The sequence below is a fragment of the Penaeus vannamei genome, chromosome 21, assembly GCF_042767895.1.
Source record: "Penaeus vannamei isolate JL-2024 chromosome 21, ASM4276789v1, whole genome shotgun sequence".
Classification (NCBI taxonomy): Eukaryota; Metazoa; Arthropoda; class Malacostraca; order Decapoda; family Penaeidae; genus Penaeus; species Penaeus vannamei.
The window spans coordinates 21,654,667-21,679,599 of record NC_091569.1 but is presented as its reverse complement, the minus strand read 5'-3'; the positions used below and the strand labels follow the sequence as shown (position 1 = coordinate 21,679,599).

The 24,933-nt window shown below is 50.7% G+C and overlaps 1 protein-coding gene across 1 annotated transcript in view; it reads right to left on the bottom strand.

Moving 5' to 3' along the window:
* pros (homeobox protein prospero) overlaps window positions 1-24,933 on the bottom strand; it is a 25,990-nt gene continuing 1,057 nt past the window's right edge. The window contains 5 exon segments of the mRNA XM_027372121.2: window positions 1-3,845; window positions 4,000-4,144; window positions 16,114-16,273; window positions 21,169-21,240; window positions 23,851-24,933. The exon segment at window positions 23,851-24,933 is cut by the window's right edge and continues 1,057 nt beyond it. Coding sequence (XP_027227922.2) covers window positions 3,666-3,845; window positions 4,000-4,144; window positions 16,114-16,273; window positions 21,169-21,240; window positions 23,851-24,933 — 1,640 coding nt within the window. The 3' untranslated portion in view covers window positions 1-3,665.

Genomic DNA, 24,933 nt, shown 5'->3' with positions numbered 1-24,933 from the left:
TTCTCTTTGAATCGTATTTATGTCTACAAACTATTACATTCTATAATAATTGAATATATGTTATATATGCAAAACACATAATGCTAGGTGCACATATTAAATAATAAATCAATAAATTAACTTTCAATTTTTTTTATCTTTAGAAACTAAACCATTATTTTGTCTCGCTATAAATCCAACAGAAACTGAAAAAGCTTCTATTGGTCTAAATCAACACTTCACATGGAATGCTGAAGAGCGAACTGGTTCCGCGGGGAGACTCTTAGTAAGAAAACGGGGCCGCTCTCTATCGAAATGTGAGACCAAGGCACTTAAAACAGTGGACGTTTTCTGAGCGACCCCTACTGGTTAGTGCTGTTGATAACTGCGTTAAATTTTGTGTGGAAAGTTTGTGTCTGAACCCCAACCCGGGAGGCACCAGGCCGCGGCGTGCGTGCGAGCGTGCATTAGTTTCCTTCTTTTTAAATAGATTTCGCACGCCGCTTGAGGCCGAGGTGGGTATTGGTGGCGCCGGGCACGAGGCCGCGGCGCCGGGAATATGTACAATGATGGCTTCTGTTGCAGCCGCGGGTGCTTGGAGTCAGGCAGTTCTTCAAACGGGGGGAGGCCGCCCGTCTGGAGGTGGGCGACCCCCCTCGTGTTGGCACCATTGCGAGCGCTGTGTTGGCACCATGCGACCGTTGTGTGGGGTTAGAGCACCAAGTGACAGGGAGGGGGAGGGGGGTAGGGGTCCACAAACTTTATACTAAATAATTTTGCCTTCGGTTTGGTCTTGTTGTGCCTGCTGCTGCAGTTTGTCCCCACAGAACCAGTGCTTCATAAACACCAGAAATATAGTAACCAATCCGGGCCTGCGCCGCCGCGGCGGCAGAGACGTAGCCGCCGCCGGGCCTGCGTCAGGTTAGATTGCTCAGTCGCCCAACACACAGCGTGTTGAGGGAATGGACATCAATAGCATCATCAACGTTTACAACAAGCCTGTAGTTGAACTGGGAGAGAACATGTAACATCAAATCAAACATGGAATAGCTCTGATTCAATAACTATGGAATACTTCAACCACGGCCCCCCGACGCTGTGACTGGCCGCCGACGGAGGCCGACGGCGCTGTCGGGCGGGACCTCATTACAAACTAGCTTCAGGAAGCAAACACTTAACTGTTCTTTTACACTCTAAGGTATGGACTAGACTGGAAAAAAACATTGGTTTGGTTGCGGCTAACCCGTATGCCGGTCAGCTGGGGGTTAGTAGTAAAAAATAAAATAAAATAAATGGAGAACGCCAGAAAGAAGTAGGTATTTTAGAGTCCACGAGGAGAGTATGGAATGCATATAATCGCCTTAAAAACTTTTAAAATTTGATTTTAAGAAAATATAGCATCAAAAAGACTAAAGTTCACGATCAATAGGGAAACAATCCTCATACAAAAGCAATCACATCACTACCCATCTCTAAGGTGCCTATATTTGTTGACATCTCTGGTACAGGTCTACATTTGACAGCAGATACCGACGCCAACAGCGGTGTTGCATCTCTGCTGGGCGCGGCGCGGCCCACAGAAACAGGCATCTCTGTCGGCTCCGCCGCCGCGCCTGCGCAAGTGCCGTAGCTGTGTAGGCCTACTCCACCGGTGTCGAGCAACTGCCGAGGTCAACTGGGAGGGCGTGACCTCTGAGCCGCGGTGCAGTTTGCCACAGGCGCTACTGACCCACACAAACTACGTCTGGAGTGTGATACAAACGCCTAAATGGAAGTACCAGACGATTAACACGGTTGTACATTTAGCACCAAAGTTTTTTGGTTTGAAAAGCATTATTACCATGATGTCTTGTAAATGTACTGTCTATGGCATTGAATAGCGTATATAAGAGCAAATACAAAAGAACAAATGAATTAATAACCTGGAACATGAGCGTAATAGCCTGCCAGAGACAACACACTGCCAACTACCTCTGCATGTTCACACAACTGTACTGACAAAGAACATTGAACTGTACTGAGTGTGGTGGAGATTCCCCTCCTACACTGACAGACAAACACCAAACAGCTGGGTCTTCAGTGTAGACGCTATAACGCGGGAAATATGACGAGGGAGGGGAAGCTACACCAACTGGACTACACCAACAAAAATCCACTTGTGACTTCTGCTAATACATTTGTTTTTGTCTTGACATGATAATATAATTGTTCGTGTCTTTTTTTTGGTTTTGTAATAAGAAATAAATTGCATGAGTGAAGAGCTCCGAGATAGACATTTTTCTTTCTTCTGAGAGGTTTTCTATCTACAGCTTCTAAAAACAAGAGACCCCATGACCATTGCAAGAGGAGGTTTGATAGTAGAGCAGACTGCACTACGCGGGAAAATGAAAACAAGGAAAATGGGTTAGTTCAGATCTCCGAATCCGAGATCGCTTTGATATACGTCCTTTGGGTCTGGTTTCTCAACATAGGGAACTGATTATGCCTTTGGTCAGCAACCTCGCGTGACCAGAGATTCATTAATGTGACTAGATCTCACATACGATGTCTTCTTGCAGTCGTACTTTTTTTTTAATTTTTGGGTTATGTAACAGACTTAGAGTTAACGACCACCACAAAGCAAGGCCACTTTGGTTTGTCTTATGCTCGCCTAGCACAGGTGGTTGTGAGCAAGTGTCTGTGACTTGGGGTATTGCCTTCTTGTGGTGAGAGGAGGGAGGGGGGGGGGGCTTTGGGAAGGGGGCGGGCGCGGGCGGGCCAGCGACGTCCTCTTGTACTGTGGGCGTGGCTGCGAGGACAGGGGCGCCGCCGCCGCCGCCCGCTGTGGGCCCGGCCAGCGCGTGCACCTGGGGCCAGACTATGGAGCGAATGGGCTTGACTGTGTGGTTTGCTATTTTAAATTGGTAACTTTGAACCACCATCAACAACTATCCTACATGCATGACTTAGAACTAGGAGCCTTAATTGAGAATCAGTGCAAAAAAATCAAAATAAAACAAGATTAAAAATAAAACTAGGACCTGGGTAGCTAGCAAGTGACTAGGAGACTCGTACGCGCGGACGGGCGCGCGCACAGGAGAGGTGCGGTGCAGACAGTAGGGGGACGAGCCCCCGGTGGCGAGGGTGTGAGGGGAGGGAGGGGGCCCCGACACCAGGTAAGGGGCCCCCGAGAGGGTCCTGGCCGGTGGTCGGGGCTATGGCAGCAGCGCCCAGGTGGGCTCACATGGCCGCGGGTTCACAGTTCTTCCTCTGGCACGAGGTTCAACCAAAACAAGGGAAACAGAACTAAACTATATACAAATTGGGTACATTGGGCTGTCGGAAAGATCTCATCATTGTTACTGGAAGGCATGGAAAGGCACAAATGCTTTGTCTCATAGATATTCACAATAAATCAAGGCTAGAACATTTGGACAAAATTTGAGACATGCACCTTCAATATTTGTATCATGATAATAATAAAAGAATGCCCATATAACAGTCCTCCATCTTAGCCTTCTCTTGAACATGTCTTCCTCTGATAGTCCAGCCTTAGGCTGCTCAGTCACTGGTATATACAGAATCTCTATCTTCTAGGTGGTGCTGCCGAAGGGGCAGCTGGTGTCGGGGCTGCGTCTGAGGCAGCTGGTGCCACCGGCTGCGGGCACTAATCCTGGCGGCGGCCCGCCCGGGGCTGGCGGGCGCCGCTACTCCAGCTGCTCCAGAAAGGTCGGAGACTTGAAGTACTCGGGCACGGGCTCGTCCAGCCGCGCGATCACCTTGTAGATGGCCTTCTTCCACGACTGCTCCTGGTCCTTCTGCTCCTGAATCGCCTTGAAGAACTCCCGCAGCGTCTGTTCGACCACGTACCGGAAGTGCTCCGGGATCTGCTGGGAACAAGGAGAGATCCAGATTAGTTCCAGGGCATTCGGATGCTCAAGGCAAGGCTGGCAATAACAGCGACAAAATGATGTAAACACTCTAGCACCAAGAATATCGTGGCCATCGGCGACCAAGCAACCGCATCAGACGACTACTAACCTCGAGGTGGTTGTTGCGGTTGTAGTGGAGGTTCAGCGCGCGGATGATCTCAGCGTCCATGTTGACGACCACCTCGTCGGCTGACTTGGTGCCCTCGCTGATGGCTTGCCGTGCGTACTTCTCCATCTGGATGTAATAGAACTCCCTGCGGACAAAAGAAACAAACGTTAGTCTTCTCCGGGGCTACTGCAAAGCGCCTAATCTCTGGATAATACCTGATAAACGTTCCTAAGCGCATCTACACATATAACCTTTTACTCCTGACCAGAATCTTCATTCACAGAGTGTACGTGATCTACGATTTAAAATAAAATCGTGTTAAGATCATAATCTTAATTCACAGAGCGCATTTACGACCGACAATAAAATTGCGTTAAAACCAAAGACACTAAGTGGGACAAAGAACAAACGCAGCCCGACGACAAAGGAAAAGCTCCCAGCAAACATACCCGGGCGACCTCCACCCAACGGAATAATGGGGTCAGAAAACAGCCTTACGAAAGCGCCATGCGGGAGCCCGTACCTCCGACAGAGGCACGAGGCGAAAGCCAATGAGCAAGACAAAAAGGAAAGGAGAAAATGCCTTTCCTCTTTTCCTCTCTCCTCAAACGGTTATGCTGTGCATGTATGAGAGTGTACATAAAGAAAACTATTCCTAATCAAAAGGAGTTTATACGCCACTTCTATGTCTTCTATCTATAGATTCATGAATTCTCTTTTGTCTAATGTACACGTGGTCTGCCTCCCCCCCCCTCCCCAACGACCATTTCCTTATTACTAAACATCTATTACAGCGTATTCGGCGACTTTAAATACAGGTGAATATGCATCTTACAGAAGAAAGCTGTGTCATGTATTTCTTTACTCTCCCCTCCCCCCTCTCCCGCACAATGATAATCAAACAGAACAAGACCGTTACACTCGTCGCCCCCCACCCCCCTACGCGCTCATGACGTCACACGCAACCGATCAATTAGTTTTTGTTGATTCGTTTGCAATTATCATTCATTTGCCTTGTCGACAGTGAGGAGCAAAGGCAGACTGAACACACAGCTGACAGCTACAGAGCAAGTCGGGCGGCGAGACAAAGCCGCCCGCCAAGGAACCGAACGACACAGCTTGCCGACCACGAAATAGCAGGCTGCACGACCCCCCCACCCCCACCCCCCGCCTCCTCCAGCGAAATGCACATCCCGGGCGGCCGCCCGCGCCGCAGCCCGCGCCCGTCTCGTAAGGCAGAGAGACTTAACCTAATTGCTCAGATTTATGAGTCCCGCGCAGCTGCCATTTGTACGCGGAGGTTAAGTCTCACTAGAGTCTCGGGGCGCGCGGGCGCGCGGAAGGTGAAAAAGCGTGTGATAAATGAGCCTCTTCGTGGTCGCAATTGCGGGGTTTCTTTGCTTGCTTGTTTCGGGTAGGGCGGCGCCCGCGCGTTCTTTCGAAAGATCGCCCGCTCTTAGTTATATCTGTGCAATATATATTTACGTACGTGTGTACGCATGTCTGTATGAAAACATGTACGCATGCATATACATATGAGAGCGGAGCGGGAAGGGCCTTATCTGTGCGCGAGGGTAAAAACACGACGCAAGGATCGCGAGAGGAGAAAAAGCCCGGGAAAAAATCGAGAACAAATCGCCGGCGGCGGAGAGCATCTACGAGCGTGTAAACAGCGGGACGCAGATCTCCTCTTCGTCAAAAATATGTGTTAATTAGGCTAACGAGGCCGCAGATAAGGTCGGAGATGCCGGGGCTAAACCCTAAACGACTCCTCGGAGGGCAATTTGGTCCATATAAATCTAATGCCAACTTGAATGTGAAATGTGGCGAGCCAACGTTAATGAGGAGTAAGAAATCTCGGAGGCCTGATAAGGTTGCTTCTGGATTTCGCTGTCAGGGGCTGCGCTAACAAGCCTTTGCTGTTGTCGTCCTCGTTTTGGGCGGGTCGTTCGGGCCGGGGTCGTCTGGGTCGTCCCTTCGCCGCCGCTTCGGCTTTGTCGCAGGTGAGGAAGTGGTCATGAAGTGATTTTTTCCCAGTCTGAACATGGCCGTTGGGGGAAAAGGCGGAAAAACTCTACGGTCCCAAGACGCCACTTTTCATTACGAGAACCCCGGGAGATGAAGCAGTGCCAACTAATATATTTCTTCTCCCCCCCCCCCCCGACGCCCCTTCTTTTATACACAGGATCTTTAAGGCGATGCAGTTTGATACTTCTATAAAACTCGATAACTCAAGCAGGATCTTAGAAGGGGGAGACCAAGATGACTGACTAGCCTTTGTAAACTCAAGAAGCGGCGTTCCTATTTTTCTTCTCTCATCAGTTTCCTGTGTGTATATTTTTTCTCTCTCTTCATTATCCGTGTCAAGGCTGATTATTTAACAAGCTCGTTCCTCTGCCATAATTACCCGCCGTTTCCCCCTCTTAAACCAGCCCGACTCGCGACCAATCAACGCTAAAGAAAACTTGATGAGAACGAGCCAAGATGAAAAATGAATCATAAAAAACGAAAAGTGAAAAAAAGAAGAAGAGAGAGAGAAAAAAATCGAAGTTTACCGTACGGCTTGACAAACCCCGGAGTAGAAGGGTTGTGAGGACCTCCGTGTTGCCGGCAGTACGATAATCACCGGCTCGTTATGGAAGCTGTGGCTCTCTCTCCCTCTCACTCCATCTTCCTCACCCCTTCCCCTCCTTCCCTTCTCTCCCTTCCTCCTCCCATCCCTTCTCCCTCTCCCTCCTTTTCTCCTATTCTTCCCCTACTTTCCTCCCGCCTTCTTTGCCTTCCTCCCTGTCCTCCTTCCCCCTCCCCCCTCCCCCCGTTATACAAGGCGACCACCTCCTTCCTCTGCTTGAGCGACGACCACCGCGCCGGCCCCACAGCCCTGCATAATTCAGGCCCGTGAACTGTTCATCCGGCCCGTGACGTGACTTCCGGACGCCGTTCTATGGGGCCGTGTGCCTCGTTCGGAAAGTCTTCTTCCGTGTTCTCTCTCTCTCTCTCTCTCTCTCTCTCTCTCTCTCTCTCTCTCTCTCTCTCTCTCTCTCTCTCTCTCTCTCTCTCTCTCTTTCTTCTTTCCTTTCCCTATTCTCTACTTCGTTTGGAAAGGCGAGACGAGGAAACCGCCTCGAGAAAGACGGGAAAGAAAGGAGAGGAAGAAGGAGGAAGGGGAGGGGGGGAGGGAGAAGGAGGAAGAGGCGGGAAAGCAGGAGAAGCGAAGGAAAAAGAAAACAGCGACCGGCAACTTAGAGAGAATGAAACCCTTAAGGATGTCCTCAAGGGAGAAGGGTGCAGGAGAGAGGTCCAAAAGAAGAGAAAGAGAAAGAACGAGAGAGAGAGAGAGAGAGAGAAGAAGGAGGAGATGGGTAGATAGAAAGAGAGAGAGAGAAAGAAAGATCAGAGTGAGAAAGAAAGAATAGATGGGTGAAGCAGAGAGTCTGATGCCAAGAACGGGGAGAAGAGGGGAGGAGGAGGAGGAAGAAGAGGAGAGGGGGAAAGAAAGACTGGAGATAAAGCAGAGTAAAAAAGAAAAAAAAATGGAGAGAAAAATAAAAAGAAATTGGACGAAAGAATTAACACTGCCTGGAGGGTGTTCACGGGGGAGGGTGGGTGGGTGGGGGGCAATGCATTTAAATGAAGTGTGCTTTCGGGGGCGGGGGAGGGGGTGAAGGAGACGGGGGGAAGAGAAAGAGGAGATGAGGAAATAGAAAAACCTAGTCAGAACGGGAGGTAAGGAAAGAGAGAGAAAAAGAGTAAGAGAAAGTCAAGAAACGAACAGAGAGACAAATAGAGAGAGAACAAAAAAGTCGTGTCCAGAAAAGACAAAGGAAGAAAAGATTAGCTAAGAAGAGAGAAAGCAAAAGAATGAAAGAGAGAGAGAGACAGAGAGAGAGACAGAGACAGAGAGAGGGAAGCGAGAGAGAGAGAGAGAGAGAGAGAGAGAGAGAGAGAGAGAGAGAGAGAGAGAGAGAGAGAGAGAGAGAGAGAGAGAGAGAGAGAGAGAGAGAGAGAGAGAGAGAATGCAAAAGAGAAAAAGAAAGAGAGGGAGAGAGAATGCGAGAATGAGAGTGAGAGACAGAATGTGAGAATAAGAATGAGAGAAAGAGAGAGAGAGAAGCGGAAGCAAGAGGGAGGCAAGGAAACAAAGTGTTTGAAGACGATTAATAATGCGACACACGATCGTTTATGATTCTACAGCGATAAGCATTAGAGAGAAAAGCATACACGGGGAGGATTAGTTGTTCCTCCAGACGCTTGGCTCGGAGGAAAGAGAGGGAGAGAGAGAAGGAGGAAGAAGAGGGACAGGGACACAGAGGAAGAACAGGGAGAGGGATAGCGAGAGAGAGGAAGAAGAAGAGGGAGAGAGGCAGGAAGGGAGAAGAGGGAGTTGGAGAGAGAGGAAGAAGAGGGAGAGGGAGGAGGAAAAAGAGGGAGGGAGGGAGTGTGAAGGAGTGAGAGAGATGAAAAAGGGAGGGAAAGGAGTGTGAAGGAGAGAGAGAGAGAGAGAGAGAGAGAGAGAGAGAGAGAGAGAGAGAGAGAGAGAGAGGGAGATATAGAGAGAGAGAGAGAGAGAGAGAGACGGAGGGGGGAAGACAGAAGAAATCAATCCGAGAGCCTGACTCCCCACAGCTTCTTTTGTGCATCCCACTTTCTCCCCGGCTGAAGGAGAATGCGCCGCCTCAAGGGTTCGCCCAAGACGCAACCGTGTCTTCAGACTCCGCTCTTGCCCTCCGGTGATCACATATTAAATTTCCAAGAAGCGGCAATGCAGCTTCGTGGAGGAGAGAGAAAAAAGAGAGGGCCGGCTGCCGGTCGGGATTCTCTGCTTTCTCGAGAGGGGGCAGGGGGGGGGGGTTCTTTTCTTCGTTCTTCCGTAATGAGGGTGTGCATTCCTTTTTTATGTTCGTTCGTAAATGGATCGATTTTTTAAAAAAGATCAATTTACCTTCTTAATCCTATTTACCATATCTATCTATCTATCTATCTATAAAAACTAATGAGTATTCTGTTCCCCGTCACCAGTGCATTCTCTCCCCCCACGCCACTCCTTCCTCCGCCCCCGCCGCCCGCAATCCCCAAGAATCCCCCCCTTCCTCTTCCTCCTCCCCCGCCCCCGCCCGCCCCCCGCCAATCCCCGCTGCATTCTGGCCCGCGCGACACATCAAAGGGACCAATAATAAGATAGCCTTGCATACTAAACCACCCTACGACACCGCAAGCAGTTTCCCGGCGGGTGCAAGCCAAAAGCGCCCCTCCGCCGCGGGTGCCCAAGAGCGGGAATTCGGGGTCCGGCCATCGATTTTCTATCCGAACGACTCCACTGATTCCCCTACATGCCGATACGATTAGCGGTAATTAGGACGGGAGTAAGACAGGCTAAACTGCACTGTGCAAAGAGTCTACAATGGGGGAAAGATTGAAAGTTTTCTGGGATTTTTGCGGACGATGACAACAGGGGGGAAGGGGGAAGGATGGGGAAGGAGGGAGAAGGGGGAAGAGGAGAATGGGGGAAGGTGGGGGGGGAGAGGATAGGGGTAGGGGTGAGGATGCGGGAGAGGAAGTGGGTGGGTGGGTGAGGAAGGAAGATGAAGACAGGAGGGAAGGGAAGAGGAGGGGGGGGGCGGAGAGAAAGAGAAAGTGAGAGAAAAAAGAAGAAAGAAGGTAGAAGAGAAAGCATACCGCGATAAACGAGAAAGAGAGAGAGGGATCTGATAAAACGGACCGACCGCCTGCAAGCCCATCGCCGCCGCCTTCCGACGGAAATCACAAGAATAGGGCAAGAGAAAAAGGGAGATCGAGGGAGAGACGAAGGCAAGGAGGGAGGGAAGAGGCACTGTAGCTACAGACACTTTTTGCTTGATCATCAAAGCCTAGTAGCGAGGGGGTTCAATTAGAGACGCCAAAAATGAGATTAAAGCCTGAGGGTAAAGACTGAAGCGCGGGGGAGAGGGGGAGAGGGGAGAGAGGGAGATGAAGTCACAGGGGGAGGACCGCAGAAAGCAACTTGCCTCTTCCCTCCTCCCGCTCCTCCTTCCTGCTCGCGAGATGCTGGAGCCGCTGCCTTGCAATTGCAGCGTGCCTCGGCTCCTTTCCTCCGCCACAAGACGAGGGAAAGGCGTTCGGGGCGAGAAAGGCTGAAGTGATGGTCAGTTTCCCGACATTCTTTCCGTGTTGCTTTTTTTACCCACTGCGCTGTATTCATATTCATTAAGGAAGCGTCAACCTCATCGCCGAAAGCTTTCGCTCTGTCTTACGCACGTACATACGCACGCACACACGTACACGCACGCACGTACGCACGCCGCCCCGAGAGCAAGCCGCGGCCTTCGATCTCCTCATCGTCGAAATCCCCTTGAGATGCAACGGGAATGTGGCCCTTAGCTTCCCTCCTCCCCCGTCCGCCCGCGTTAATACAAACCTTGGACTCATTAGATATATAGACAGAGTGGACGCTGGCTGCCTTAATCACGCCGATAAGAGGCCCGCGCCCTGATAAGACTCGCGATATGACACTTGACATGTCTTGCTCGCGCCCCGAGATTGAGTTTACACTGGCGCTGCCTCTCGAGCGCTGCACCCCGCCCGAGACCCTAATTAAAAACGCTGCCGCTGCTGCACCGCCGCCGCCAGGAACCCCACGCCCGTCACGTGACTTCCATAGGATACAGCATGACCTGTTGAACGGCGAAGGAAGAGAGAGAGAGAGAGAGAGAGAGAGAGAGAGAGAGAGAGAGAGAGAGAGAGAGAGAGAGAGAGAGAGAGAGAGAGAGAGAGAGAGAGAGAGAGAGAGAGAGAGAGAGAGAGAGAGAGAGAGAGAGAGAGAGAGAGAGAGAGAGAGAGAGAGAGAGAATGCAAGAGAGAGAGAGAGAGAGAGAGAAAAGAGAGAGAGAGAGAGAGAGAGAGAGAGAGAGAGAGAGAGAGAGAGAGAGAGAGAGAGAGAGAAAGAGAGAGAGAGGAAGGGAAGAGGAAGAGAGAGAGAGAGAATGCAAAATAGAAAGAGAGAGAAAGAGAGAGCGAGCAAGAGAGCGCCAGGCGTCTTCCGTCAGCGCCTTCCGTGTGCTGGCTCTTCGCGTGATCCAACCGCACCTTCCTTGAGTGGAGCGAGCAACTAGGCTGATTATCGTAGCTTAACGATTAAACGACCTGTTCGATCAACCCCCCACCCCCCTTCCCCACCCCTCCGCACCCTTCCCACACGCCCGGCACACTCCCCTTCCCCTCCCGTCCCCCCCTCCCCCCACCCGAAGATCGGCTCAGGTAAAATATCTTCCAGGTTAACGAGAGGTGTAAACAAACGCGCGCTCGCCTTGTCCTTTCCTTCTTAATCTAAATACCTGGTCTTACAACGAAGGCGGAGGATCGATTGGACAAACACGACGCTAAATGACCTGATCAGACCCCCACGCCCCCCCCCCCAGCCCAGGACTTCAGCAGCTCTATGCACATTTCCGAAATGACATCGGGAGTGAAGAGGGGAAAGGGAAAGGGAAGAGGATGATAAGAAAAAGAAGAGGAAAAGGAAAAACAAAAAACAAAAAACGAATGCGATGAGATGTGAATGTGGGAAAAAAAGGGAATTCAAAGAGAAGAGAGGGAGACGGAATGCGAAGAATACGAACGGGGAAAAAAAGAAACACGGAAAAGGTAATAGGGATGGAAAGAAAACAGGAGGAGGCCGATGGCACCGAAGGAGAGGGAGTGCCAAAAATCCGGTGCCACAGCAAGGGGCCGCCAACGCCTCGACGGCCATTCGCCTCCTGTGAGCCCCTTTGTTCCGGCTGAGAACGGAGCTCAAGTCAACACAGCGCCGCCCACTTCATGACGTGTTATCAAAGGGGTGTGGGCGTGGGGTGAGAGGGGGAGGGGGGGAGAGGAGGAGTAGAGCGGGGAAGAGGAAGATGTGGGAACGAAGGAGGAAAGGAAGAAGGAAGAAGGAAGAAGGTGAGAAAGAGGGAAGAAGGAGGGGGAGGAGTAGAGCGGGGAAGGGAAGATGTGGGAAGGAAGGGGAAAAGGAAGAAGAGAGAAAGGGGGAGGAGGAGAAAGGAGATGAAGGAAGGAGGGGATGAGGGGGGGGGTGCAAACATGGCCTACATCTTGATCTCCCTGTTATTGCTTGCACAATCAGCCTAACGGGTGAATGACTTGTATTTTCACCTAGCATGATATCAATGGCAACAAATATTAAAAAGCAGTGATAATGATGATAATGGTGATGATAAAGATGACGAATAAAAAACTAAATAACAAAAATAACAAAGGATAAATAATAAATAACAAAACAAAAACAAAAAATGCAATAATGAAGCACCGGCAAGGTTAAAAAAAATGCGCATTTGGGCGTGCGTGTGCGCTCACACGCCCTCGTTTCGAGCGCGTTCAGAATCTGCACATAAATGCACGTGTTTTAAAGAGAGAGATTAGCCTATGACTACTATTTGCTTCATTCAGCCGGAGGAGGAGGGGGGGGGGGGGAGCCGGAGGTAGTCTTGGGTAAACTCAGGTAAACTCGAGAGGGGAAAGAGACCGAGGTAAGAAGGGAGGAAATGAGGGAGAAGGAGGGAGAGGGAGAGAGGGAGAGAGGGAGAAGGGGAGAGGGAGAGAGGGAGGGAGGGAGAGAGAGGAGGTAGGAGGGGAGGGGAGGGAGGGGGAGGGAGAGGGAGGGAGGAAGGGAGGGAGGCAGGGAGAGAGAGGAAGTGAGAGTGAAAGAGAAAGAGAGAGAGAGAGCGCAGAAAAAAATAACATAAAAAAGGAGAAGCCTCACGGAACTGGTGTTCATCAGTTGTTCTCGAGAACATTAAAAAATCGACAGGAAAATGTTCTGAAGAGCGAAGTGGGACACGGGTGAGGGGATAAGGCAGTTAAAAAGAGAGGGGCAAAGAGAAGAGGAGGAGGAAGGCGAGGGGAGGAGAAGGTGAGGGGAGGAGGAGGAGGAGGAGGAATGCGAGGGGAGGAGGAGGAAGGTGAGGGGAGGGGGACGAGATGAAGGAGGGGGAGGGAGGCGTGAGGGAGGAGGGGAGAGGAAGGAGAGGGGAGGAAAGGAGTGTGTGCGAGGATGGGAGTGCTTCTTAGGACTGATTGCGGGCAAATGCAATGCAATATGCAACGGGTGGGGGAAGAATTTCTCTCGCTCTCTCTCTCTCTCTCTCTCACTGTCTCTCTCTTTCTTTCGTTCTCTCTCTCTCTCTATTTATGTTCTTGAGAGTCAATATTGGTTCTTCCGACACATGCCCGCATTAGACCACCACTGATACCTAAAACACCGCTATAACACAGGAAAGTGGGTCGCGACAACTACCACTTCGAGATACCGGTTTCTGTTGGAGGAAGAAGGGAGGGAGGGAGGAAGGACGGAGGGAGGGGGGGAGGGAGAGAGAAAGAAAATAATGAGGTAGAATATTTTCCAAAGCAGTGGGGGTGGGTGGAGCGCAGAGATTAGAATAAATAAACAAATAATCATAAATATATTTAAAAAAGAAAGAAAGAAAGAAAGAAAAGGCTTCAAACTGAACCCTCCTCCCAAGGCATCATCAGCATCAGCCTCATCAGCAGCACACAAGCATTAGCAGCTGCAGCATCGGGGGAAAAGGGGAGAGAGGGCGAACGAGGGGGGGCGGAGGGAGATGATGATAGTGTAGGAGTTAAAACAGGAAAGGGAAGGGAGGAGGGAGAGGAAGAGATTAGAGAGAGAGAGGGAGAGGGAGAGGGAGAGGGAGAGGGAGAGGAGAGAGGAGAGGGAGAGGGAGGAGGGAGGGGGGGAGAGGGGGAGGGGGAGAGGAGAGGGGAGAGAGAGAGAGAGAGAGAGAGAGAGAGAGAGAGAGAGAGAGAGAGAGAAAGAAAGAGAGAGAGAGAGAAAGAGAGAGAGAGAGAGAGAGAGAGGAGGGGGAGCGAAAGGGGCGAGGGGCGAGCGGCGTTGGTCGTGTGCACGCTCCAGATGCTGCTCAAGAGGTTGCATGCAGCACAGCAACGGGTAGTCGATAGCGAGCAGGATGGAGAGGCCGAGGAAATGATCTTAAGAGAGCCCTGTAGAGTTGAGGGAGAGGGAGAGGGTGGGAAAGGGAGAGGGGGAGAGGGAGATTTACCTGTTAATGAGTGTTTCTTTGGTGGTACTGTGAGGTAGGGAAGGGAGGGCGGCGAAGGGCGGCGGAGGGAGAGAAGCAGGCGAGGAGAGAAGGAATGCACAGGCGAAGGCGCAAGTAGGCGAGCGAGCGAGTGCAAGAGAGCGAGAACGACAGAGAGAGAGAGAGAGAGAGAGAGAGAGAGAGAGAGAGAGAGAGAGAGAGAGAGAGAGAGAGAGAGAGAGAGAGAGGAGGCCGGGAAGCAGAGTCCGTAGGCGCAGCAGAAGGCAAGGGGAAGCAGCCGCTGGTTCCCCTTCTTGATTCAACATTCACACAGCCCGAAGGCCCAGTATCCTGCATTAATTAAACACTCGCCATCGCTTTTACTTTTGTTTCCCCCTCTTTTAATTATTTGCCGTTCTTCTATCCGCGTTTTCCTTCTTACACTGGTCGGAGATGCGTTCGGGCTGCGAGTGGGCCTGCCTGTGTTACCATGGTAATTGTTGTTTTGGCCCGCCCACCTCCGGGGGCGCCGCGCCACTCGCGGCCGGGCGCGCCGAGGGGGAGGAGCGATCGGACCTGGGCCTTCCTCCGCGCTCTCTAACTCTCGCTCGCAAGCACTCTCTCTCCCTCTCTCTCTCGCAAGCACTCTCCCTCTCACTCGCAAGCACTGTGTCCCTCTCTCTCGCAAGCACACACTCACACACTCATTCACTCTCTCTCTCTCTCTCGCAAGCACTCCCTAATTCCTGCTATCTCTCTCTCTCATTCTTTCCCTCATGTCTCGGAATTTCTTCCTCTTCTTTTTCCGTGTTATACCCTTTATTTCAATCTTCTTGTCGAATTTGGGTTGTTCCTTTTTTGATGCATTTTTTCCCGTCCTCCTCCTCCTCCTCCTCTCATCCTCACCCCGCTTCCCATCTTCATCATTTCTTCTATCAATCCCCCTCCTTCAGAAGCCTTGCGCGCGGGAACACAGGGAATGCTCCGAGAAGACAAATGATCACCTCGATAATCATTGTTGACACAAACGTCGTCGATTATGATTAATTCAAATTAATTACGGCACACTAGGTTCTTTTCGCTTCCCTTCCTCTCCCCTCGCCTCCTTTCGCCTCTAAGGAAATGTGAGACTAATTTGCGCTGCTGTACCACGGTAGGGGGGCTACACACACGCGCATACAGAGACAGACAGACAGACACACACATATACAGAGGCAGACAGACAGACACACACATATACAGAGACAGACAGACAGACACACACACATATACAGACACAGACAGACACACACACACATATACAGAGACAGACAGACACACACACACATATACAGAGACAGACAGACAGACAAACACACACACACACTCTCCTCTCAATCTTGTCATATCTTCTACTTCTTCCCCTTCTCCTTCTCTCTCCATTCCTGGTTCCTCCTACACTTTCTTCTTCTCCCTCCTACCCCCTCTCAAGAGCCCCCCCTACCGTCGGCTCAGGTATCAGAGCTGAGGATATAATTGTCGGGTTGGCATCAATTTTGCACCGTCGAGGCGATCCACCAAGAACGGGAGTCGTTACAAGAAAATTACAAGACGGCATGCACCTTCCCGGCTCTCCTTTCTCTCTCTCCTGTTCTTCTCCCTCCTACCTTCTTTCTTCCTCGTCCGTTTCTATATGCCTCTATCCCTTCTTCTATCTTCTCACTCTCCCATTCTCTTTCTTACCCCTTCCTTCTTCTCATTCTTCCCTCCCTTCCCTCGCTGATGTCTGCCTTTCACCTCATGTATAAAGGATTCGATTCCTTAACAGCTGTTTAATGCCTGGGTCAACGGCTAAGGGATCGAGTTTTGCTTTGCAAGACTATAAACCCCAAGTAACGACGTCCGACAGGAGTGTAAAAGGGTTTTGATAATGAGTGTTGCACCCTAAGAAGCCTAATCAGAAATACCTGAATGAATAAATAACCAAAGCCTACAAACGCCAGCCCACGAGTCACAGATGGGCTGCGACGGAAAGAGAGAAGAGAAATCTACGCGAAAAAACGCCACTTTGAATACTCACCGGAAATTGGAGAACCACTTGACGAGTTGCGCTGTGTTGTTCTTGTTGAATTTAATGTCCGGGAAGTAAGTCTTGAGCACCGAAGATGAGGGATACCGGACGAAGAAGAACATGAGCTTGGCTTTGCGTAGATGCATCGGCGTCAGGGTGCTGGAGTGCGCTGGAGTTAAGGAAAAAACCACGGTGTAAACCACGGGTGCCACGGGACCGCGAGCGATCCATACAAGGGAACTGGTAACCATCTCCCGGTTTCCTGCGCCGCGAGAGAGCCGACGCCGGAAGCGGGAAGATGTTTATCAAGCGTGTATGCTTCGCAATGTCAGGGCCTAAGTTTTCCTAAGGTCTAGCAGTGGATTCAGTGACTATATGGGTCATGATTTCTGGTGTTGCTTAAATATGATTCATGAATTAACAAGCAGGGGAACAAGTGTTCTATAAACAGATATATTTCATGAACTATCTTTAACACTAGTACAATAACCAAATTTCTCTACGGTCACACAATAGGCAGTGGAGCATTTTGAAGAAAGAAGAAAGAGCGAAAACTAAATCATGTGAGAGAGAGAAGACGAAGGGAAAAAGATAAGACGACCTTTTATCAAATAACAACGAATATCATGCAATGATGTGAACGTCGACAGACAGACACAAACAGATGAATAGACAGACAGAGAGAGAGAGAGATAAAGGCACCCGCTCAATATGGGAACAATTGTCACATAACAATCAGAGCGCGGCTGCTCAGGGCGCTGTGCCCATCAGAGCCCGGGTAATGAGATAATTGGCCAGTTAGCCATGAATAATTGAGAAATTAATCAGCAAGTGAGCAGGTCCGTGTCGTGCGAGCCTCTAGGCCGGGCCCTCCAAGACGCGGCCGTTCTTGAGATTGGACACGCCCCCCGCCACGACACGCGCCCGAGGACCCGGGCTGGGGGCTTGCTTTTTATGGAACGGCCTGAAGGTGTCTTCATTCTTTCGGAAATATCGCTCGCGTGCTTGGACTGATTGCTCTTTTGTCGTAATGCAAGTTGGCGCGGGCGTGGGCGGTGGAGATCGAGCGGGAGAAGGACGAGGGCGAGGAGGAGGGAAGGCGGGAGGGAGGCGAAGGCTATAATCATCTTCAGATTGTGGATAAACATAAAGCTTTTTTCACTCTAGGGCTTCATCGGGCAGTTTGGTCTCTAGGTATCAGTTGTAAGTCTGGGAAGGAATGCGATTCCTTGCCACGCTCGCTGACTTGTGTTTGGATGCCAAGCTTCGCCTCTGGCTTGAATGGGATCTTGTGGACTCGACTTCGGGGACGATTTTTGAGTTTTATTAAAAAAATTAAAGACTGTCCTTTCGCACCAACTGACTTCAGCTTTCTAGTAGACAAAGAGAAAAAGGCAGGAAAGAAAAATGGAAGTCGCCGCAAGAGCGAGGAGGCCTTCGAAGCTGATTGGGTGAATCCCGACGAATCAGAGTGTCTGTTGCAAGGTTTCTGGCGCCAAATAAGATCTTAGCTCGACCTCCGATCCAATTAGGAAGTTAGGAGTGTGGCCTCGGCGAGCAGACATCGGCGGACCGCAAGTGGGGGATCGTGGCGACACCAGAGAAGGATCGGAAACCTTACAGGGATCGTCGAGCCACAAATCACGAAACTGATCCTCTTGTGTATCTTGCTGGACAACCACTTCCCTTGTAGCGGGAGGGCGTGGGGGAGGGGAGTTTCTTCGGTCTGATACCGGCGGCAGAGGGAGAGCGAGGGAGAGCGAGGGAGAGGAAGGGAGATAGAGAGAGAAAGGGATTGATAGATAGATAGATGGCGAAAGGGACTGATAGACAGATGGAGATGAAAGCTAGAAAGACACAAAGGAGATCAAGGATGAAGGAGGCCGAGATGGAAGATCCTCGAGACTTTTCGGCCCCCCTCCCCTCCCCTCCCCTCCCCCATGCGATTGGCCACCCTCGCCCTCGGCCAGGCCCTCCCCCTCCCCTTCCTTCCCTCCCCCTTCGCAACTTCCGCCTGTGTCAAGATTACCCGAGATTATCCGCAGCTTAACCACGACGCGCTGCGGATCCCTTAAGATTACCTGCGTCACGACCCGCTCTCCGGCCTGAGCTATTGGGCCCTCTCTTTGTGCAGCGCGCGAGCGGGGCAGGGGAGGAAGGGGGGGAGAGGGGAAAGGGGGAGGGAGGGGAAGGGAGAGGGGAGGAAGGGGAAGGGAGAGGGGAGGAAGGGGAAGGAGAGGGGAGATGGAAGAAGGAGAGAAGGGAAGGTGGGAAGGGAAGATGAAAAGGGAGAGAAGAGAGTCGAGATGAGAGAAGGGGGATGAAAAGACGGAGGACGAGACGGGAAAGGAAAGGAGAGATGGGGAGATGGGAGAGGAGGGAAACGGAAGCGGGGAGACGGAAGAGGAAGGAGGGAGAAAGGAAGGATACACAGAGGAAGATTTTCCTGACCTGCCCCCTTGAGGTGCTACTTGGACAGACAAAATAGAGCCGTACCAATCAAAACAATTATATAAATAAATAATTCGATCACTCGGTCAATTAAGAAAGCTATAATTTTTACGACTGCTTAATAATAATGATGATGAGGCAAAAATTGACGAAGCGACCAAGAGGACACAGAATGAAATAAATCGCCTTCCTCAAGTGTTCGCCAGTGCTTCAGTGACGCGGCCTCAAGAAATGAATCACCGAATTAGTACAGATGTGGACGCCGAGGATTTGGGCGGGGAGGGGGGGGGCTGTTGGGAAGTGGGGGGAGTGGGAAGGGAGAGGAAGGAGACAGAGAGAGGGAGAGGGAGGAGTGGGACGGAGGCGAAATTGGCCCTTCAGCTGCCATTCGGAGCGTCTTCATCGGCACTGTGTCATTCGCAGGTGTGAATAATTAGCCAGCAGGCGATTTCCACCTTTCGGATGCCTTGGCCGAAGGGTCAAGCCGCGGCAGGTGGCTTGGTAGCTACAAGTGTGCGTATTCGCAGGTGTCGGCGGCCCGGTCGGCTTGGCTTTGCTATGACCTTTCATTGAGGAGGAAGGCGCAGGAGGACAAGAACCGGAGAAAAGGAAGACGCAGAAGGAGAAAAGGAAATAATAGGAACCTTAACATCTGTCTGACTCCTAGCAGGCAAGTCCCTCTCTGTGACTATGACATCTTGGCGAATGAAGATTGAAAACATGATAACGGAGATCGCCGATGCGGCGAAAAAAGAAAAAAGAAAACGAAAGAACGAGTGAAAAAAAGGAAGAAAGAAAGGAAGAAAGCAATAAAGAATAAAAACCGTATCTAGGACGACCTCTCCCCCCCCTTCCACCATTCCCATGAACTACTTAAGGTCGAATCTTGTCTCTTCGCCGCACGCCCGCCGCCCTCAACCCCTTTTTCACTCGACGCGGAAGTAACGTATGTATATCAATTGGCCCGATATCCCTGAGGGGAAGTGAGGCTGAGGAGGAGGAGGGAAGGAGGGGGAAGAAGAGGGAGGGATGTGGAGAGAGGAGAATGGGAAATGCCAGGAGAGAGAAGAGAGAAGAGTGTAAAGGGTAGAGTAGAGGACGACCATATTAGAAGATGGAAGATGAAGAAATAAGAGGAAAAACAAAACAAAAAGAAAAGAAGAAAAAACTCCCCCGATTTCCTTTCCATATCTTTATTCCTCCTCCTCCTCCCTCTCTCTCTCTCTCTCCTTCTCACCCTCTCACCCTCTCCCTCCCCAAACGGGTGATTCTCCCGCCACGCGACACCTGCTTCACGCGACACGACCGCACTTAAGTTCGTAGCTGTCGCGGGAGGTGTAATGGAGAAGAGGCAGAGAGGGGAAAAGAAAGGAGAAAGAGAGAGAGAGAGAGAGAGAGAGAGAGAGAGAGAGAGAGAGAGAGAGAGAGAGAGAGAGAGAGAGAGAGAGAGAGAGAGAGAGAGAGAGAGAGAGAGAGACTATTAGAGCTAATAGGAGAAAAAAAATAGAGATAGATAAAGTGAGAGATAGGTAAATAGACAAATAGATACATGAGAAGAGAGAGAAAGAGAGAGAGAGAGAGAGAGAGAGAGAGAGAGAGAGAGAGAGAGAGAGAGAGAGAGAGAGAGAGAGAGAGAGAGAGAGAGAGAGAGACTAGTAGGGATTTGAGAGAGAAAAAATAGAGATAGACAAAAGTGGGAGAGATAGGTAAATAGACATATAGATACATCAAAGAGAGTAGAGAGAGAGAGAGAGAGAGAGAGAGAGAGAGAGAGAGAGAGAGAGAGAGAGAGAGAGAGAGAGAGAGAAGTAGAGAGGGATATGAGAGAGATATATTATTAAGCGTTTGGTTTGCTTGTTTGTTTGAAGCAGGCATCGACACCCTGAATGCACGCCTTAAGGCAGTTTTATGTCAGCTGCGCATATGAGGCCGCCCCCCTGCACACACGCACGTGCCTAATGACAGTTCGCCGCCGCTTACATGCTTAATTTGGGCCACCCTGGCTTTAAGGCATCACGACCTCCCGCCACGACTCCAGGACATCCCCCCCTCACCCCCTCCTCCGGTTCCTACCCTATACCCCTGCGGTAGGTCAGTCAAGACCCCTCCTCTTCCCCCTCTACCTCTTCCTCTGGCCCCCTTCCCCCCAGGACTTGTCCAGCTACTTCCTCCTTTGCTCCCCCAATCGCCTCCCCTATAACCCCCCTTCTCCCTTTCTCTCTTCCTGCCTTCCTCTTTCCTTCTCTCTCTTCTCACTTTTCAATCAGTAACTTCTGAATGAGATGTCAAGGAGAGAAAACAGGAGGAAGCCAAAAGTAAAGAGAAAGAGAGAGAGAGAGAGAGAGAGAGAGAGAGAGAGAGAGAGAGAGAGAGAGAGAGAGAGAGAGAGAGAGAGAGAGAGAGAGAGAGAGAGAGAGAGAGAGAGAGAGAGAGAAAGAGATAGATAGATAGAGAGACAACCAAAGAAAAAGAAAAGAGAGACAAACCAAAGAAAAATAGAGAGAGAGAGAGAGAGAAAAAAGCTTTGGGAAAAATTATGCATACGTGTCAATGTTCATGCCTAAAAAATATACATAGATGTAATTGTGTTCTAAGCCAAAAATATATACGTACTTGAATTCCAACCATCAGTGAGGGGAGAGGGTTGAATCATGTTGAGATTTGCAGAATGGTTTTGTATTCTATCTGAAGAGATAGAAAGGGCACACACAATTACAGTGGAATATCACCATCGCCGAGATAGAGTTAGATAGTTTTGATAGATTTTGAGATAGAAAGGGAAAGATATAGGTGGAGAGAGGTAGGGAGATACAGGTAGAGAGATGGAGAGAGAGAGAAAGAGGGGGATACAGAGACAGAGAGAGAGATGCGAGAGTAGAGAGATTTAGGTGAGAGAGAGAGAGAGAGAGAGAGAGAGAGAGAGAGAGAGAGAGAGAGAGAGAGAGAGAGAGAGAGAGAGAGAGAGAGAGCGGCGGCGCGCGAGAGAGAGACAAAAAGCAAGAGAGAGAGAGAGAGAGAGAGAGAGAGAGAGAGAGAGAGAGAGAGAGAGAGAGAGAGAGAGAGAGAGAGAGAGAGAGAGAGAGAGAGAGAGGAATGATATAGATATAGATAGAGAGAGATAGAAAATGAGAGATAGGGAAAAAGATAGATATACAGATGGATTGAGACTTAAGAGATGAAGATTTTTTTAAGAGAGTGATAGGATATATCTAGAAAAGATAGAAAAGGGAAAGGAAAGGAAAAAGACAGAAAGAGAAGTGAGACAGAACGAGACATAAAGAGAAAGAGAGAGAGAGAGAGAAATCACAGGATTAAGACTGAGAGGGGAGAGGCGGAGAAGGAAAGAAACATTAGATTCCCATAACTGTCACGAGCGATGGTTCGAGATATAGCATGACAACTTGCAACCTAAGCTGGCAGGGGACGGGGGAGGGGAGGGAGCGGGGGTGGGTGGGGAGGGTGGACTGGCTCTTAGCTTTCGTGACAGAAAATTTAACACGTGACTTCGACCATTACAATCGTGAGGGGAAACAAGAAATATTTACGTCTTTTTAACAAGAGTGAGGGCCGGATATATTGGTCACGCAACAAGGTCCTATCTCTCACCTAACCTGACTTGGCAAAGTATATAAAGCAAAATACACGACAGATGTTATAATTACGACGTGCTAAGATAGATACACAGTAAATGTAATCAAACGAACGTAGAAATGAACAAAAATCACATACAGAACTTAAAAGGAGTTATATGCGTGTGTGTATGCAACACAAACTGACCATCACAAAGAAAAGAAAAGTAAGTGAGAGAGCGGAGAAGGAAAGACTGTGATAAAAGGATGGAGGTGACGGAAACAAAGAGAATGCGGGCACCCACTTCCTGAAAGGGTGACAGGAAAGCGGGAGAGAGATTAACGCAGCTCTGATGGTGTACTGATAAGTGTCCGGGTATGGGCATTGGGCAGGGGGCTGGTGGAGACGAAGAGGAGAAGGTGGAGGAAGAGGAAAAGGGTGACAGTGCCCCCGTCTCTATCTGTCCTCTATATGAGCTAGCTTACAAGTGATGACGAGTCCACGTTATAAAAGATGTACATGAAGTTGAACTGAAGGTAGACTATCTTTTTCTCAGAATGACATCCTTAGAGTGACGTGCCTACTTAGTTGATTTGATATAGTGCGACCTGCTTTTCCCTTTGCCCACGAGGCCACGTGGCGTTACAGCATGTGGTTCCATAAGTGTGACGAGTGTGATGTAGAGTGTGAACCACTTGAGCACTGGCAAAGGTGTGTAACACCGTTGCGCCTAATTTAACGTGACAGGCGTGATACGGCGTGTGTAATCCAGTGTGACGGGGCGTGACACCTGAGACGAGCTTAATAAAGGTGTCAACCCATTCAAATGGGTAAAGTGACAACAACAACAAACTCTTCCGAAGAGCAAGGACGCTAGAAAATGCTAAGTTACAAAAAGGCAAAAACACACGTCATCGCACATGGCTATTGTGTATATTCCAGCGAGTTACTTTTGCCTTAATATCGATTGCCCCCCTCCCCTCCCCCTCCCCCTCGCCCGGCGTTTGAGGGAGGGAAGTGTGGGTGGCAGGGAGAGCTGGCGGGGAGCGAGGGGAAAGGGGGCGAGGGGAGAAGGGGAGAGAGAGAGGGGAGGCGAAACAGATAAACATATTCTGCACGTGTGTGTCATATGGACTCGTGAGTCTGTTTGTTTTGATTTCTCTTTCTGTTTTTTCTCTCTCTTTCGGTCTACTTCACTTATTTTTGTATTATCACTAGGATATGGTGTTCGTGGCGAAGAAGCAATGTGTTACGGGACTTGAGAGAAGTGCGACAGAAACGGGACTTGGACAGAGGACCTTCAGGGGAAAGATGACACAAACCTAAGTGAGAGCTTGACATGAGCAACAACTTTGCGCTGCTGTGTTGGTGTCGACATGCGTGACACGGCACTAGTGTTAGTATAATGGAGATGTATGTCAACACAGATTTGCGTGACAGGGAATGTACACTCGCGGGTTGGAATAACATAATTTTGCCAAAGTGGAGAAGACTGAGATGAGAAGTCACAAAGGTGGAAGTGAAGGTGATGAGGAACACAACTGGAACGGGATGTAGGCCTATGACATGCTGGGGCCTAACGCTACGATTGATGATAAGAAAAGCAGTAATGGTGATGATGAGATGTGGAGACTGGAAAAATTAAATGCAAGCCACTGAATTGCGAAGCAAACACCGATAAAAAAATGGATAAAATAGAGAAAAACACAATCACTGGATATTTACGTTCAGCTGCATAAAAGGATATAGTAGGCTGGACTCCATCATAGTGTGTGTCGGCGGGCGAGCAGTCTGATGCCCGGTCGTGGTCGCCTCCGTGGAGGAAGCGGGAGAAGGAGTCAGGTGAGGTTGCCGCCAGCAGCGCCGGGTGCAGGAGAGGGTGCGGGTGAGGAGGCGGAGGCCCTGCAGGAGACTCCTCGCGCCGGTCCATGGGAGGTGACGACCGATGCCCGTAATAGTTGGGGTACAAAAGGCCCGTGTCGTGTAAGGAGGGGTTGGGGATGGCTACGGAGGTAGGCAGTGAGACTGGCAGAAGAGGTGGAGGCTGTGGGAAGGAGGTAGGGCGTTGATGTGGGTGGTGAAGTGGAGGCGGAGGCGGGGAGTTGCGAGGGGAGTTGGGGCCGCCTCCCCCCATCGAGGGCAGGGGGCCGTATCGCGGGAAGTCCTCGAGGAGGCGACCCACCGTGCGGGGCGTGAGGCGAGAGTCGGTCACCTTATGGCGCTTCTTCTTGGGCGTGACCACCAGCGGGAGGGCCTCGTCCTGCTCGGGCTCGAGGCCGCCGTAGGGCGACGTCTGGCCCGTGGGGATCATGCCGCCCATGGGGGGCATGTTGCCGTGGAAGAACCCGTGGGGGGGCTTGTAGAGAGGGGGGCGGAGGTGGTTGAGGTTGAGGGCGTTTTCGCTACCTGGGTAGGGCGAGAGGTTGAGGGGGCCGTGGGGGTTGGGGATGCCGTTGACCCGGGGCATCTGCGGGGGCATGCGGTCGGGCATCTTCTGTGACCTGGGGGAGCGGGACCGTTCCATGAGTTGCGAGGCGATGTCCCGGTTGAGCTGCTCGGCGGCCACCTCGGCCTGCTTGGTCAGGAGCTTCCTCTGCTGCACGTACTTGTTCACGATGGTGTCGATGATGACGGCCAGCGACGCCGTGATCTCCGTCTTGAGCACGTCCGCCAGCCCCTCCAGGTCCGTCACCTGCGAGCCCATGCTGATGTTCCGCAACAGCTGCAGTTTCTCCGACAGGTCTGTGGTGTTCTTGAGGTCGTTCTCGCGCTGCAGTCTCGCCTCCTGGTTGCGTATGAGGCGCTGGG